The sequence below is a fragment of the Oncorhynchus tshawytscha genome, linkage group LG29 (genome assembly GCF_018296145.1).
Source record: "Oncorhynchus tshawytscha isolate Ot180627B linkage group LG29, Otsh_v2.0, whole genome shotgun sequence".
Lineage (NCBI taxonomy): Eukaryota > Metazoa > Chordata > Actinopteri > Salmoniformes > Salmonidae > Oncorhynchus > Oncorhynchus tshawytscha.
The window spans coordinates 14,832,725-14,850,359 of NC_056457.1; the positions used below are offsets into that span (position 1 = coordinate 14,832,725).

At 42.0% G+C, this 17,635-nt stretch overlaps 1 protein-coding gene across 2 annotated transcripts in view; it reads left to right on the top strand.

The window, feature by feature from the left end:
• Positions 1-841: 841 nt before the first annotated feature.
• LOC112245115 (solute carrier organic anion transporter family member 5A1) overlaps positions 842-17,635 on the top strand; it is a 109,530-nt gene continuing 92,736 nt past the window's right edge. For both annotated transcript variants that reach the window (XM_042308661.1, XM_024413091.2), the window contains exons 1-2: positions 842-997; positions 1,522-3,224. In XM_042308661.1, coding sequence (XP_042164595.1) covers positions 2,222-3,224 — 1,003 coding nt within the window. In that variant the 5' untranslated portion in view covers positions 842-997; positions 1,522-2,221. The remainder of the gene's footprint in view (positions 998-1,521; positions 3,225-17,635) is intronic.

Here is a 17,635-nt window from a genome sequence, read left to right on the forward strand (position 1 = left end):
GTACTTTGTGCCCCCTCAGATGTCTGGGGTGCATGACACCCCTGATTATAGTAGGTGTACTGTAATAAGACATACAGAATTGTACTTGCCACAGAGCTGCCTTTAAGATATGGTCAAATTCATGGCCACTTTACAGGGCTTTACAGGGTTTTTAACAGAGTACCCCTGCTCTAGGTTATTTGAAGGTGGGGGCTAATAGTTATATATTAATGCTTTATTTACAGTTTATTCACAAAGCTCCAGTGTGTTTACCTATGTAGGCTAATTAATAACAAAGCTAATAAGGTATTGAATAAAACATAGGCTACTTAAATACGTTTTACCTTATGGAGAACATTATGCTAGAAAACATCCTTGATATATATGGAGAAAACTACAGCAGCAAACAACAAACGCAATGCTTTAAAATTAATTCACATACATTGAGTTTACAAGCTGCATAGCATTTGAATTGAAAGTATTCCTTACTTTCAATTCAAATGCCATGCAACTTCTGGATAAGTGGCTGCAGTAAGGTTTTTTTCCCCAAGAATAGAGGCGATTGTGCAAATAGCCAATTCATTCCCGCAGTCAATCCCCGGTGGGGTCAACGAGGGTCCCAGCTGTCGATTATAATGCTGTGTTCTGAATGAGCTGAGCGGCTGACCAATCGTTTCGGAACTTTGTGTCTCACTGTCCACATAATTGATTACATTTATAGCGAAACATACATCATCTTTTCTGACGCTCCGCGTGTCGTTTTCACGACAATCAGAGTAGGCTAGAGCAGACAATCACCACTTGTTTCTCATGTTTGGAGAGAACGTAAGGGAAATTAAGGGAGAGCATGGCGATTGAAGGACTACAAATCCCGGTCGCTTGCGTGAAAAATAATTCGCCCCTTTACATTAGCCTATTCCCCCACACCATCCGCAATCTCATTCACTGAGTGGCAGCGTCGGAGACAACAGCCTACTTCCGTCTCTCGGTCCTGCGCGAGGATTCGAGCCTCAATACGGTAAACGATGGCATCTTACAGTCGCTTTTCTCTTTACATTGTCTGGAAGTTTGGTGTCAACATAACAGTTAGGTTCAAGAACGGTTACAGCTATATGTCTGAATAGTTACTTGAATCATGTAGCCTTTATTTTCTAAAAGGGTAACCAGTGGTGTTTTTCATTGTTCTCTGAATTCATCGCTTGACAGAACGGGAGATTTGCTATGGCAGGTTTTAATTTCGGCTCAATTATGTTGATTTGTTTTGTAGGAAATTACTGTTTCTTGTTGACCGTTATTCATCGAATATGTAACCTATATCGTATGACTTGTTTCTAAAATGACACAATGTTGCCAGTGGGATATAGGAAAGACGAACCACGATGGAGATGTAACACATGTAACAACCTTGTACACATGGAGAATAGCCTATTTGTCAATCAATCAAATGTATTTATAAAGCCCTTCTTACACCAGTTTATGTCACAAAGTGCTGTCAGGTGAATTCTTTTGTGGTAAATTGTCTCCACTGTCATTTCTCTGTAGGATTCTGCTCAGCTGTTTGAGAGAGAAAAAATCTTCCCCACGAGGACTTAATGCAGTGACAACTAAACAAAGAGCTATCAAATCACCACTGACCAGAAAAACGAAAAACAGGACTGAAAAAAAAAAACTATACAAAGGACCTATTATCTTCTCCAAATCCAAACATCTCACATAGTTCCCTTAGTGTTTTGCTTGCGTGTTGCCTGTCAACAGAATTACTTCATAGAAATAACGGTCGGGCTGGCTCGCTGGAATCACACAGTTGAAAAACGTTATGTTTTTCTATCCAACCCAGATAGCGCTGTTTAGTTGTTTGTGAGATATTTTTATTTATTTATTTTAGCCCAAATGAGGAGCATACATAGTATGTTTGTGATATAAGCAACGCAGCATTGCTCTGCTAAGTGCAAACAGCAATGCAGCTGAATCATGTCCATTGCTAGAGAGTCCCACCAGCACCAACACAGGTCTCCATATCTACTGTCAGGGCAGTGTACTTTCTATTGCTGTCTGCCCAGAAGTAGTGGTAGTCACACTAGTACTGTGTGCTAATGTGGTTCTAGCTATCCACTCTGAGACACTGGCCCCCAGAAAGAGTAGTTGCTGCCCGAGCAACAGCTAATGGGGATCCAAATAAGCTAAACTGAGATACAGTGATACTCAAGCCTTAGTTATCTTCAGTAGCCCAACAAACACAATAATGTCATCAGACAACGACGAGACGGGCTCCGACCTATCAGATTCCCTGGAGGTCCGTGAGGTCCTACAGTTCCAGAACCAGTATCAGTACATGACCCATGACACAGGGAGCTGTTTCAAGTCCAAGAGTCTCCCCATCCTGAATGGGCCCTGTCTGTCAGGCTGTGATGAGCCTCTGCTGGGTGAACCACGTCTGGTCCATACCACCCAAACCTCCATGGCCACAGCAGCCACCGACCACCACAGCAGCCAGCTCCATCGCCAAACCCCCACTGACCCTGACTCTAGCCTGACTCTAGAGTCTCCCTCCTCTCTGACAGACTTCAAGCTCCAGTCCCCCTCGGCCTCCAGCCTGATGGGGCTGAGAAGCTCCATGGCCACTGGAGCCAGGGATAAGAAACTAGGCTTCTCTTTAACCCGCTTCCTCCGTATCCCCGCCAGGAAGTATGTGCAAGCCATCCTGGCCGACTCGCGCTGCTTCCTGTTCTGCATGTGCTACCTGACGTTCATCCAGTCGCTGATGGTATCGGGCTACCTGAGTAGCGTCATCACCACCATCGAGAAGCGTTACAGCCTCCGCAGCTCCGAGTCCGGCCTTCTTGTCAGCTGCTTTGACATCGGCTCTCTCTTCGTCGTCGTCTTCATCTCCTACTTTGGAGGCAGGGGTCAGAGGCCGCGTTGGCTGGCGGTAGGAGGGGTGTTCATAGCCGTAGGAGCGGCTCTGTTCTCCTTGCCACACTTCATCTCACCACCCTACCAGATCCAGGAGCTCAACTCGTCCACGGGCCACGAGGGTCTGTGCCAGAGCGGGAACGGCAGCGGGCGGGATGCCTTGGACGTGGCGTCGTGCCCCCGAGACCAGGAGGGTAACGAACACAACCTGTACGTGGCGCTATTTATCTGTGCACAGATCCTGGTGGGTATGGGGTCGACGCCCATCTATACCCTGGGACCCACCTACCTGGACGACAACGTCAAGAAGGAGAATGCCTCCCTCTACCTCGGTAAGACACCTTTGATTAATCGTTATATATCTGTTAGAACAATCTAATTTCTACCAAGCTGAGGTCAGAAAGGTTTTTACTGGCCCCCTTTGCTGAGTAAACTGGGCTACTGACTGTTTCAGGTGTTATTAAATGTATGTAGCTTGTGCATACAATACAGTATATATATATATCCCTGGAAAGTGGAATTTTGCGGATCTTGAGGTTCACATCAAGTTCTCATAGTGCTGTCATATGTTCTCATCAGAGTTGGGGTCAATTCCAATTTAATTAGAAATTCTTGAATTCACTCATGAAGTGGAGAATTTATGTTTACATTAACATTGACATTTGAGTCATTTAGCAGACACTCTTATCCAGAGTGACTTAGTTAGTGCATTCATCTTAAGAATGCTAGGTTGGGAGAACCATATCACAGTCATAATAAGTACATTTTTCCACAATAAAGTAGCTATCAGCAAAGTTAGAGCTAGTAAGGTGGGAAGAAAAGTAACGTGCAAGTGTTAGTTCACAAAATACTTTTTGGGGGGTGGAGGTGAGGTTGTGGAGTGGAATTATTTAAGGTCGAATTAAAAAACATTTCAACAATCTTCAGGTTATGGGATTGGAATTGAATTGGAATTAAACTTTTTATATTGGAATTGTAAAAACATTTCATCTTTGGAATTGAATTGAATTAGAATTCAATATATGTACATTTCACAGTTATGTAATGGAGTTAATGCACTTAGTATAAAACATTGACTGCAGGATTTAAAAATAATAATTTAAACTTGTATTTCTATATTTCAAGTATAACTAGTATAGTGACATAATCATTCTGAGGAATTGAAATTGAATTGAATTTACAGTCAGAGGGATGGGAATTTAATTAGAATTGAATTAGTGGAATTAACCCCAACCCTGGTTCTCATATTGTACGTTCTTCAATGCGTTCTGTTTAGCATAGAGGTCGGGTGATGAACAGGGACGGGAACAGACATTCCTCTCAGAGCTCTGGGGACACACAATTAGCTGTCGCTAACAGAATTAGTCTCAATTAGCTTTGCTGATTGGGTTCCGTTATAAATGTGGCTAGACCGGCACATGTGGAGGTTATGGTGAGGGATGGTCTTCCATATCTCTCTACCATATCTCTACTCGACTAGTCTAGCCCCCTGTAGAACCCAGGTTCCTACAATGTCTCCTTATAACTAGAGCCTTTTCTCTGTAGTTCACCTCACATCTTCATGGAACTCTAACAAAGGCAGGCTGTCAGCAGTCTGTACACAATTATGTCAATTATGAGCAGACTAATGATGTGATAAATAATGTAAACACAGAGTGGTGGGTTGGACTCTTAAGGGCAGGATCTAGAGGGCAGTCTGCCCATACCCCCCAGCTGGGTAATTGGGGCAAAGGGGACAACTCTCAGTCTGGGGTAACAGCTGCTTAATGTCCCAACACTGGCTTAGAGACAGGGTGTTACGTCAGTGTTTCCCCTATACTGCTAAATCGTGGCTGCCACTGCATTTAAAATGCCAGAATCTACACACAATATCCCATAATGTTAAAGTGGAATTATGTTTTTAGAAATGTTTACAAATGAAAAATGAAAAGCTGAAATGTTTTGAGTCAATAAGTTTTCAACCCCTTTGTTATGGCAAGCCTAAATAAGTTCAGGAGTAAAAATGTGCTTAACAAGTCACATAATATATTGCGTGGACTCACCCTGTGTGCAATAATAGTGTTTAACATGATTTTTGAATGACTACCTCATCTCTGTACACCACACATAGAGTGGTTCGTCGTTTAAAAGTTGCAGCGTACTGCAACACAGCTTGCGTGGTGCCGCAGAATTCTATGGCACGTTATTTAATTGCCAACCACGGGTACCATTAATGCTAGTTAGTGCTAGTTTGACCACCAGAGGGCATCTTTGAGAAGCGTTTCATAGCCTTCAATAGTGGCTGTGCTAGAGAATTTAAAACTTTTTTGTAAGAACATAATATATGGGACTGATTTTAAGAAATGTTGCTGAATTAATTTGATTAATATTATGGTGTTTCTGTTGGAATGGAACGGAAAATATGGCACTGTACAACGTGATGGGCGGGAGTAGGATACAGTGCTTGGCTATTTAGCTAAAGAATCCCCGTGTTGTGCAGGCACGTGGGAGACCAGGGTTCAATTCCCAGATGGGGAGGAAGGAGTAGGCTGTCCTTGTAAATACAAATTTGTTCTTGACTGACTTGAATAGTTAAATAAAGGATACACTAAGAGCACAACATTTCTACACCCTAATTGTGTCATTTTCATCTAACCAATACCCAAACGAAGATTCAGTGAAAATAAATATATCATTGATTTATCAAGACCAGTCCCCATGCTTTTCTCAGAACAGAGCAAAATGGTGCTAAAATAGTTGTAGGCTATTGCTTCAAATCCTATTGCTTCTAACTTCAATATGCCCTTTAAATAAATAAAACCTACACCACATTACTCAGCACATTACTCAACACTAGTGAGACTCATGTCGCCTACGGTAGGCCTGCAGTATATAGAAAAATATGATGTGACTCTCCGCCAATAATTAGATATAGAGGATTGGAGGATTCTAAATTAAAACCAAAAGCCGCCTCATGGGTCTCCCGGTGGCGCCCAACCCATGTATCTGTAGCATCTCATTTTGCATTGCGATGCGGTGACCTAGACAGCGACGCCAATGGGGAGGCCCCATCCACAAAGTATCAAAATACAGAGAGGTTTTGGTTAAGGTATATTGTCCTGCTAACAGCCCATAATGGGCTATTATAATACTGTACATGGTGTCCAGGTCAGGATAACCAAAACTTGTCTTTATTAAAGACTGGGCTACACTACTACAGTAAGTGCAAAATCATCCAAATAAAACAATAAAAACCTTAGTGTAACAACAGTTTTAGTAAGTAATACTGAAGCTGTGCACAATTATCAGTTTCTATTTAGGTTTATGTCGCCCATTCATTGTCAATTAGAGACACATTGTAGAACCCAAAAGCATCATCAGGACTCTAACTTCCCCTTGCGCTGGTCTGGAGCAATGAAGTGGTGACGCAGGGTACCGTACTAAACCACAAATGACCTCTAAGTACCGCAGCATAATCACTAAACTTTTGGTGGAGCAACCACTGTACAATTATCTGTAAGGTCCCTCAGTCGAGCAGTGAATTTGAAACGCAGATTCAACCAGAAACACCAGGGAGGTTTCCCAATTCCTCACAAAGAAAATAAAAATCAGACATTGAATATTCCTTTGAGCATGGTGGTTATTAATTACACTCTGGATGGTGTATTAATACACCCAGTCACTACAAAGATACAGGCGTCCTTCCTAATTCAGTTGCCGGCGAGGAAGGAACGTGCTCAGGGATTTCACCATGAGGCCAATGGTGACTTTAAAACAATTACAGAGTTTAATGGCTGTGATAGGAGGAAACTGAGGATGGATCAACAACATTGTAGTTACTCCACAATACTAACCTAAATGACAGAGTAAAAAGGAAGCCTGTATGGGACCACGCAGCCGTCATACCACTCAGGAAGGAGACACGTTCTGTCTCCTAGAGATGAATGTACGTTGGTGCTAAAAGTGCAAATCAATCCCAGAACAACAGCAAAGGACCTTGTGAAGATGCTGGAGGGAACAGGTACAAAGGTATCTATATCCACAGTAAAACTTGTCCTATATCAACATAACCTGAAAGGCCGCTCAGCAAGGAAGAAGCCACTGCTCCAAATCCGCCATAAAAAGCCAGACTATGGTTTGCAACTGCACATGGGGACAAAGATCGTACTTTTTGGAGAAATGTCCTCTGGTCTGATGAAACAAAAATAGAACTGTTTGGCCATAATGACCATCGTTATGTTTGGAGGAAAAAGGGGGAGGCTTGCAAGCCGAACAACACCTTCCCAACCGTGAAGCACGGGGGTGGCAGCATCATGTTGAGGGGGTGCTTTGCTGCAGGAGGGACTGGTGCACTTCACAAAATAGATGGCATAATGAGGTAGGAAAATTATGTGGATATATTGAAGCAGCATCTCAAGACATCAGTCAGAAGTTAAAGCTTGGTTGCAAATGTGTCTTCCAAATGGACAATGACCCCAAGCATACTTCCAAAGTTGTAGCAAAATGGCTACAGGACAACAAGGTCAAGGTGTTGGAGTGGCCATCACAAAGCCCTGACCTCAATCCTATAGAACATGTGTGGGCAGAACTTAAAAAGTGTGTGCGATCAAGGAGGCCTACAAACCTGACTCAGTTACACCAGCTCTGCCAGGAGGAATGGGACAAAATTCACCCAAATAATTGTGGGAAGCTTGTGGAAGGCTACCTGAAACGTTTGACCCAAGTTGAACAATTTAAATTCAATGCTAACAAATACTAATTGTATGTATGTAAACTGACATTTCACATTATTAAAATAAAGTGCTGATTCTAATTGACCTGAGACAGGGAATTTTTACTAGGATTAAATGTCAGGAATTGTGAAAAACGGAGTTTAAATGTATTTAGCTTAGGTGTATGTAAACTTCCAAATTCAACTGTATTTAAATGAAATATATATGTAATTTAAAAAAAAACATGTTTTCACTTTGTCATTATGGGGTATTGTGTGTAGATGGGTGAAAAAAACTAATATTTCATCTATTTTCAATTCAGGCTGTAACACAACAAAAGTAAGTCGAGGGGTATGAATAATTTCTGAAGGCACTGCATGCATTAGTAAGTGTGCCTGCATGTGTCCTTGTTTGTGTGTATGTGTTTGTGTCGGAGAGAGAGAGCAAGAGAGAGAGATGAATGGAGGGTTGAAGGTTGAGCTGAAAAGGCCCCTCACATCATTACCTACCCTACGGAGCATGCTTAGCAGAGTCCACCTACACTACACACAAACTGCTCTGCTGCCTGCAGGACCAATAATTGACCGTCCCTTACGACACAAGACTCCAGCGTGGCTGGGACTGCACTGGGAGAAAAACATGGCTCTGATATTAGCCTTCTTTAACCCTGGCTTTAACAGGATGCTCTGGGCAAACACATCACCCCTGTAAGGCTGATTAGAGGCAGCATTCGTAGAGATGGTGGCCCAAATTGCACCATATTCCTTATCTTGCATTACTTTTGACCAGAGCATATAGGAATAGGGTTCCATTTGGGATACTGCCAGTGACAGAGGCACCAGTCGCTAGGCTCGCGTTCCGTTGACCGTGTTGGCTTTGTTCAGTCCGTCACTCAACGTTGATGATAGTCTGTTTCATTTCAACAGTAGTGTTGTTGGTGATTACATGGACTTGAGACTTGTCTGTGCATGTCAACTTACTGTGAATAGGAGATGAGCAGATAAAAAATCTTTTGGCTCTTCTAAGGTATGCGCGTGCATGAGTGAGGGTGTGTTGACTTCTACGTAAGGTCATTAACACTAGTGACAGATATCCCACAGGGTTTATTCTGCGTATGTTTTTTTGGTCCGCCTATTTCCAAACAGTAAAAAAAATAAATTCAGTGTTAACTTAAACGACTAAAAGCAGATAGAAAGTATGTAGAAAAGATCATGGACCTAAATATTTTTTAAATTAAATCATCTTTGAAAACCAATAATCATCAAAATAAGAGCTAGACAGTCAGGGGAATCTAAAATGCCCAAAATGACACATTCAGGAGTATTTTTGTCATGGCATGGTGCCCCCATTTATTTTGTTATAACATTTGAGTCACTCAGATAGCATAAGCCATGGCAAAATGCGTAGAACACGAAATTAGCTTTAAAACTGAAACATTTTCTCTCCGCCACATGTAAAAAGGTGTAGAATTGCAAGAAATTAGCTTTAAAACAGCTACATTTTGGCCTGCGGCCAACAGGAGGGTGACCGCACCAGTTACCACAACCCCTCCATGACCACCACCTCAGCTCCTTTTTGACCCAGAATAAACCCTGATACAGTTATTTTAAAAAATTGGATTGCCTTTGTATCCTTCTTCATCTGTTCAAGCCTTAACTCCCTTATCTTACCTCATTTGCACTCACTGTATATAGACTTTTTGTTTTCTTTTGTTCTACTGTATTATTGACTGTATGTTTTGTTTATTCCATGTGTAACTGTGTTGTTGTATGTGTTGAATTGCTATGCTTTATCTTGGCCAGGTTGCAGTTGCAAATGAGAACTTGTTCTCAACTAGCCTACCTGGTTAAATAAAGGTGAAATAAAATAAATAAAATAAGTGTGTGCGAGCGAAGGCATTCCTCAAAAGTGGCCCCCCATACCCGTAAAATGTTGACCTTATCACTATGGAAACAGCAGAGGCATGGGGGTGACTTTTACCTCTTCTCTTCCTCTCTCTCTCCTCACACTCCCACTCTTCTGTCCCTGGCCTTGTCCCAAATGGCTCTTTATTCCCCATGGACCCTGGTCAAAAGTAGTGCACTATAAAGGAAATAGGGAGCCATTTGGGATGGAAAAAGACTCTCTTCACAGTCCCCACCCCTCTCTCCCTCTCGCCTTTTAAAACATATGTGTACTCACATTGATCTACTCCTATCTATCCATCTACTGTAGTTCAGATTAGAGGTCGACCGATTAATCGGAATGGCCGATTTCAAGTTTTCATAACAATCGGAAATCAGTATTTTTGGACACCGATTTGGCTGATTTAAAAAAAATATATATATATATATATATATTTTTTTTTAACACCTTTATTTAACTAGGCAAGTCAGTTAAGAACGCATTCTTACTTTCAATGACGGCCTAGGAACGGTGGGTTAACTGCCTTGTTCTGGGGCAGAACGACAGATTTTTACCTTGTCAGCTCAGGGATTCAATCTTACAGTTAACTAGTCCAACTCTCTAAACACCTGCTAAACACCTGCCTCTCATTGCACTCCACGAGGAGCCTGCCTGTTACGCGAATGCAGTAAGCCAAGGTAAGTTGCTAGCTAGCATTAAACTTATCTTATAAAAAACAATCAATTAATCAATCATAATCACTAGTTAACTACACATGGTTGGTGATATTACTAGTTTATCTAGCGTGTCCTGCGTTGCATATACCGTAATTGCTGGACTATAAGCCGCTACTTTATTCCCACGCTTTGAACCTCGCGGTTTATACAATGACGCGGCTAATTTATGGATTTTTCACGCTTTCACAAGATTCATGCCGCCAAAAAACTGAGCACCGTCACATAATGTGACGTAAAATCGAGCGCGCTCAAACTTCCCATAATTCTGATTACGGTAGTAATTTTGTCACCCTCATCAGGGCAAAGACACGGAGAAATGCATATGATGCAGCTTTCAAGTTGAAGGCGATCGATCTGGCTGTATGAAAAGGAAAGAGAGCTGCTGCACGGGAGCTTGGCCTTAATGAGTCGATGATAAGTCGTTGGAAACAGCAGCGTGAGGAACTGACTCAGTGCAAAAAGACAACAAAGGCTTTCAGAGGGAAGAAAAGCAGATGGCCCAAAGTATTTGCAGCCACTCGACATCAGTGTAAATCGTGCATTTAAGGTGGCGCTCCTTGTTCAGTGGGAGTCTTGGATGACAAGTGGGGAGAAATCCTTCACTAAAACGGGCTGCATGCGAAGAGCAACTTATGGTCAAGTCTGCCAGTGGGTCCTGACAGCGTGGAGCATTGTCAAAAAATCCACTATCATCAACGGGTTTCGAAAGGCTGGACTGCTGCGTGTTGAAGGGGCAGCATGAGCTCAGCGGGGTATTTGCCTCCGGATGAAAGTGACAAGAGCGACAATGAAAACGATCCAAAATCGGATGAAGCAATTCTGAGGCTATTCATCTCTGACACCGAAGGAGATGACTTCAGTGGTTTCAGTGCACAGGAGGAGGAAGATAGTGACCAAGTTCATTTGTTTCAATGTACCGGTAGGCACCTGTGGCTTATAGAAATGTGCAGCGTATTTACGTACAAAGTACATATTTTTTAATAATTCAGTGGGTGCGGTTTATATTCAGGTGCGCTTAATAGTCCAGCAATTACGGTAATCGATGCGGTGCGTATCGTTGCTCCAATGTATACCTAACCATAAACATCAATGCCTTTCTTAAAATCAATACACAGAAGTATATATCTTTAAACCTGCATATTTAGCTGAAAGAAATCCAGGTTAGCAGGCAATATTAACCAGGTGAAATTGTGTCACTTCTCTTGCGTTCATTGCACACAGAGTCAGTGTATGGGCCAAATAATTTGCCAGAATTTTACGTAATTATGACATAACATTGAAGGTTGTGCAATGTAACAGCAATATTTAGACTTATGGAATATTGAAGACTCATGTTAAAAGGAACCACCAGCTTTCATATGTTCTCATGTTCTGAGCAAGGAACTTAAACGTTAGCTCTTTTCCATGGCACATATTGCACTTTTACTTTCTTCTCCAACACTTTGTTTTTGCATTATTTAAACCAAATTGAACATGTTTGATTATTTATTTGAGGCTAAATTTATTTTATTGATGTATTATATTAATTTGTATTTTATTTTAAATTGGCCGATTAATCGGTAGCGGCTTTTTTTGGTCCTCCAATAATCGGTATCAGCGTTGAAAAAAATCATAATCGGTCAACCTCTACTTCAGATTGCACTACTCTTGTCTTTCCAGGATTCTCTGGTTAGGCATGTTGTTGGTGATGGCTTTTGACCTGTCTCTGGACTGTTCTCCTTTTTACCCACAAATCAAGAGGTCAAAGGACAAACGCACACGACACAGAAACCTCTCCTCCATCACTGAGAATGATGTTTAGAAACAGCGTACTCGCCATCATCTAACATCATCTACCTCTGATTGGGAGGACACGAAGGACCCATAGATTTAACTGACACATATTCATGCACACACGCACACACACACACACACACACACACACACACACACACACACACACACACACACACACACTGCTGCAATCAATAAGGTCGTTTTCCATACAGAACGGCAAGGGATGGTTCAGTCCCTCCATGCACTCCTCGCCCCCCTCAGTGATACCAGAGCAGTGAAGTAGTGCTCTAAAGAATTAGCTCGAAAAATTTATAAACTAATAATAATTTGAGAGCTCTTCTTGACAATTGATGGCCTGATAAAGCCTACCCCTGCAAACCTATGTGAACTTTCCTCCAAATGTGATGAGTTTGCAGCATATTTGAGAGTTAAGATAACAATGAGGGGTTTGATGATATACGTGCCCAAGACTACCATGCAGAGGCACTATGGATTTATTTTCCCTGGTTGACACAGACATGCTCAGGAAAGTAATATCACAACTTAGGCCTTCTACCTGCCTATCCCCACCACCTTCTTCAAAACAGGTTTTAATTGCATATCTGAAGAAGTGCAAGCTATTGTTAATCACTCCCTGTCCACAGGCACTTTCCCCACCGCACTAAAAACTGCTGTGGTGAAATGCCTTCTGAAGAAAAGTAATCTAGATTCTTCAGCTTTTAGCCATTTTCAGCCAATCTCTAACCTTCCATTATTAAGCAAAATTCTGGAGAAATTGGTGTTCTAAAAGCAAAATTATTTTCTATCTGCCAACTATATATATATATATATATATATAATTAAAAAAAATCCAATCTGGTTTTCGGGCCCACCACAGCACAGAGACAGCCTTAGTTAAAGTGGTATCTTAGAGCCAACACAGATGCCAAACAGCTCTCTGTCCTTGTACTTTTGGATTTAAGTTCCGCATTCAACACTGTTGACCATGACATCCTTCTGGATAGACTGGAGAGGTGGGTTGGCTTCTCCAGTCCAGTTCTAAATTGGGACCTATTTAACCGGTCAAGAGTTTTTTGTCACCCTTGGTGAACATAACTAATAGAAAATACATATCACATGTGGCATTCCACAAGGTTTGATTTTGGGTCCGGTACTGTTCAGTTTATATTTATGTTCCCCCTTGGCAGCGTTATCAGAAAGCACAGCATTTATTTTGACTGTTCCGCGGACAATACACGACTTTACATTTCTGTGTCACCAGAGGATTTTAGCTGCACAAATAAATGATTAGACTATATTCGTGATTTAAATACTTCGATGGCTCACAACTTCCTTCAGCTAAATCAAAACAAGACTGAGGTACACTACATGACCAAAAGTATGTGGACACCTGCTTGTCGAACATCTCATTCCAAAATTATGGGCATTAATATAGAGTTGCTATAACAGCCTCCACTCTTCCACTCTTCTTCGTTTACTGCTATAACAGCCTCCACTCTTCTGGGAAGGCTTTCCACTAGATGTTGGAACATTGCTGTGGGATTGCTTCCATTCAGCCACAAGAACATCAGTGAGGTCGGGGCACTGATGTTGGGCAATTAGGCCTGGCTTACAGTCAGCGATCCAATTCATCCCAAAGGTGTTCGATGGGGTTCAGGTCAGGGCTCTGTGCAGGCCAGTCAAGTTTTTCCACACCGATCTCGACAAACCATTTCTTTATGGACCTCGCTTTGTCCACAGGGGCATTGTCATTCTGTGACAGGAAGGCCTTCCCCAAACTGTTGCTATGAAGTTTGAAGCACAGAATCATCTATAATGTAATTGTATGCTGTAGCATTAAGATTTCCCTTCACTGGAACTAAGGGGCCTAGCCCTAACCATGAAAACAACCCCAGACCAATATTCCTCCTCTACCAAACTTTACGGTTAGCGCTATGCATTTGGGCAGGTAGTGTACTCCTGGCATCCGCCAAAACCCAGATTTGTCTGTCGGACTGACAGATGGTGAAGCGTGATTCATCACTCCAGAGAATTTGTTTCCTCTGTTCCAGAGTCAGCAGGTAGCCTAGTGGTTAGAGCATTAACTGAAACGTTGATAGATCAAATCCCTGAGCGGACAAGGTAAAAATCTGTCATTCTGCCCCAGAGCAAGGCAGTTAACCCACTGTTCCCTGGGTGCTGAAGATGTGGATGTTGATTAAGGCAGCCCCCTGCACCTCTATGATTCAGGAGGGTTGGGTTTAATGTGGAAGACACATTTCAGTTGGATTCATTCAGTTGTACAACTGACTAGGTATCCCTCTTTCCCCCAATGGCGGCAAGCTTTACACCACTGAAGTCAACACTTGGCATTGCCCATAGTGATCTTAGGCGTGTGGAAACCCATTTTCATGAAGCTCGCGACGAACAGTTCTTCTGCTGACAGTGCTTCCAGAGGCAGTTTGGAACTCAGTAGTGAGTGTTGCAACCGAGGACAGATAATTTTTATGTGCTACTCGCTTCAGCACTCGGCGGTCCCGTTCTGTGAGCTTGTGTGGCCTACCACTTCGCAGGCTGAGCCATTGTTGCTCCTAGACGTTTTCCACTTCACAATAACAACATTTACAGTTAGTGATGCACCGATATTACATACCGATATCCAATATTTTCATTGCCAAAAAAAACGATACAGATAACCGATATTACTTTTTTTGTGGCCTTTCAAGCATTCTAGAACAGTTAAATAGTTCACACACACACACACACACACACACACACACACACACACACACACACACACACACAGCGGTCTAAGGCACTGCATCTCAGTGAAGAGGCGTCACTACAGTCCCTGGTTCAAATCCAGGCTGTATCACTTCCGGCTGTGATTGGGAGTCCCATAGGAGCGGCACACAATTGGCCTAGCGTCGTCCGGGTTTGGCCCGGGGTAGGCCGTCATTGTAAATAAGAATTTGTTCTTAACTGACTTGACTAGTTAATTAAAGGTTACACACACATACACACTAGAGGTGGATCGATTATGATTTTTCAACGCTGATACCGATACCGATTATTGGAGGACCAAAAACCGATACCGATTAATCGGCCAATTTTTAAAAATGTATTTGTAATAATGACAATTACAACAATACTGAATGAATACTTAGTTTAACTTAATATAATACATCAATAAAATCAATTTAGCCTCAAATAAATAATCAAACATGTTCAATTTGGATTAAAGATTGCAAAAACAAAGTATTGGAGAAGAAAGTAAAAGTGCAATATGTGCCATGTAAGAAAGCTAACGTTTATGTTCCTTGCTCAGAACATGAGAACATATGAAAGCTGGTGGTTCCTTTTAACATGAGTCTTCAATATTCTAGGTAAGAAGTTTTAGGTTGTAGTTATTATAGGAATTATAGGACTATTTCTCTCTATACCTTTTGTATTTCATATACCTTTGACTATTGGATGTTCTTATAGGCAATTTAGTATTGCCATTGTAACAGTATAGCTTCCTTCCCTCTCCTCGCTCCTACCTGTGCTCGAACCAGGCACACATCGACAACAGCCATCCTCGAAGCAGCGTTACCCATGCAGAGCAAGGGGAACAACTCCTCCCAAGTCTCAGAGCAAGTGATGTCACCGATTGAAACGCTATTAGCGCGCACCCCGCTAACTATTTAGCCATTTCACATTGGTTACACTACCTAATCTCGGGAGTTGATAGGCTTGAAGTTATAAACAGCACAATGCTTCAAGCATTGCGAAGAGCTGCTGGCGAACACATGAAAGTGCTGTTTGAATGAATGCTTACGAGCCTGCTGGTGCCTACCATCGCTCAGTCAGACTGCTCTATCAAATCATAGACTTAATTATAACATAATAACACACAAAAATACGAGCCTTTGGTCATTAAAATGGTCGAATCCGGAAACTACCATTTCGAAAACAAAACGTTTATTCTTTCAGTGAAATACGGAACCGTTCCATATTTTATCTAACAGATGGCATCCCTAAGTCTAAATATTGCTGTTTCATTGTACAACCTTCAATGTTATGTCATAATTATGTACAATTCTGGTAAATTAATTTCGGTCTTTGTTAGGAATAAATGGACTTCACACATTTCGCAATGAGCCATGTGGCCCAAACTGCTGCATATACCCTGACTGCTTGCTCGGAACGCAAGAGAAATGACACGATTGCCCTAGTTATAAGAAAGTCATGTTAGCATATTAACTAAATATGCAGGTTTAAAAATATATACTTGTGTATTGATTTTAAAGAAAGGCATTGATGTTAATGGTTAGGTACATTGGTGCTTTTTTTGCAAATGCGCTTGTTATATCACCCGTTTGTCGAAGTAGGCTGTGATTCAATGAGAAATTAACAGGCACCGCATCGATTATGTGCAACGCAGTACACGCTAGATAAACTAGTAGTATCATCAACCATGTGTAGTTAACCTGTGATTATGTTAAGATTGATTGTTTTTTATAAGATAAGTTTAATGCTAGCTAGCAACTTACCTTGGCTTCTTGCTGCCCTCGCGTAACAGGTAGCCAGCCTGCCACGCAGGCTCCTCGTGGAGTGCAATGTAAGACAGGTGGTTAGAGCGTTGGACTAGTAACCGGAAGGTTGCAAAAACGAATCTCCGAGCTGACAAGGTAAAAATCTGTCATTCTGCCCCTGAACAAGGCAGTTAACCCACTGTTCCTAGGCCGTCATTGAAAATAAGAATGTGTTCTTAACTGACTTGCCTAGTTAAATAAAGGTGTAAAAAAAATACAGATTACCGATTGTTATGAAAACATGAAATCGGCCCTAATTAATCGGCCATTCCGATTAATCGGTCGACCTCTAATACACACACCACACCACACTGACCGAAAAGGTATTTTGTTGGAATTTACGTATGTCCCCGTTACCAGTAAAACATAATCAAAACCTATTTCTTTCACTTAATTGCTGTGCTGTTTCATTGTTCATTTGTTCAATCGTTTCATTCTCAACCAGAATTTCATCATACATGTCAAGCAGTTAAGTTTCAGCTCTGTTTGTCCGTGGCCTCTCTTCCTCGGTGCGCCCTGTCACTGTGTCTGTTTCCATCTTATCCAGCTGTGTATGGAACATTTCATGTAAACACTGTTTCTCATCTGCATCAAAATAGCTGTCCTTGTACCTAGCTTCGAACATGGTGGTGACACAGTAAAGAGAGAATGCTACCGAATCGCTTGTTCACAGCCTGTGTCGGCAGTTTTGTTGAGCAGGCTTTTCAGTGCCGTGACCGAGGGTATCACGTCTGCTACAAGCGCAGTTGATGAGCTTATTTCTCAAGTCAGTTGTTCGAATGGAGCTAGCTAGTGTGTTCATGTTTCCAAGTTTCAAACATGTTCTCAAATGCCATTGAAATGGCAGCATCGGTATGACAACCAGCACATTCTTGAGCATGCAATACAGCTTTCCTTAGTACGAAATCCTCGTCGACCCACTGTGCTGTCAGACTCAGCATGCTCATGGGGCTGACATCGCTGGTCCAAATGTCAGTCGTGAAGCTAATAGCAGTGACGCTATTACTGTGTAACTCCGGGAGGGCAACATCTGAAAAATAGTGTGTAGTGTGTACCGCTGCTTGACCAGTCGGTGAAAGCCAACATCACCTACGACAGA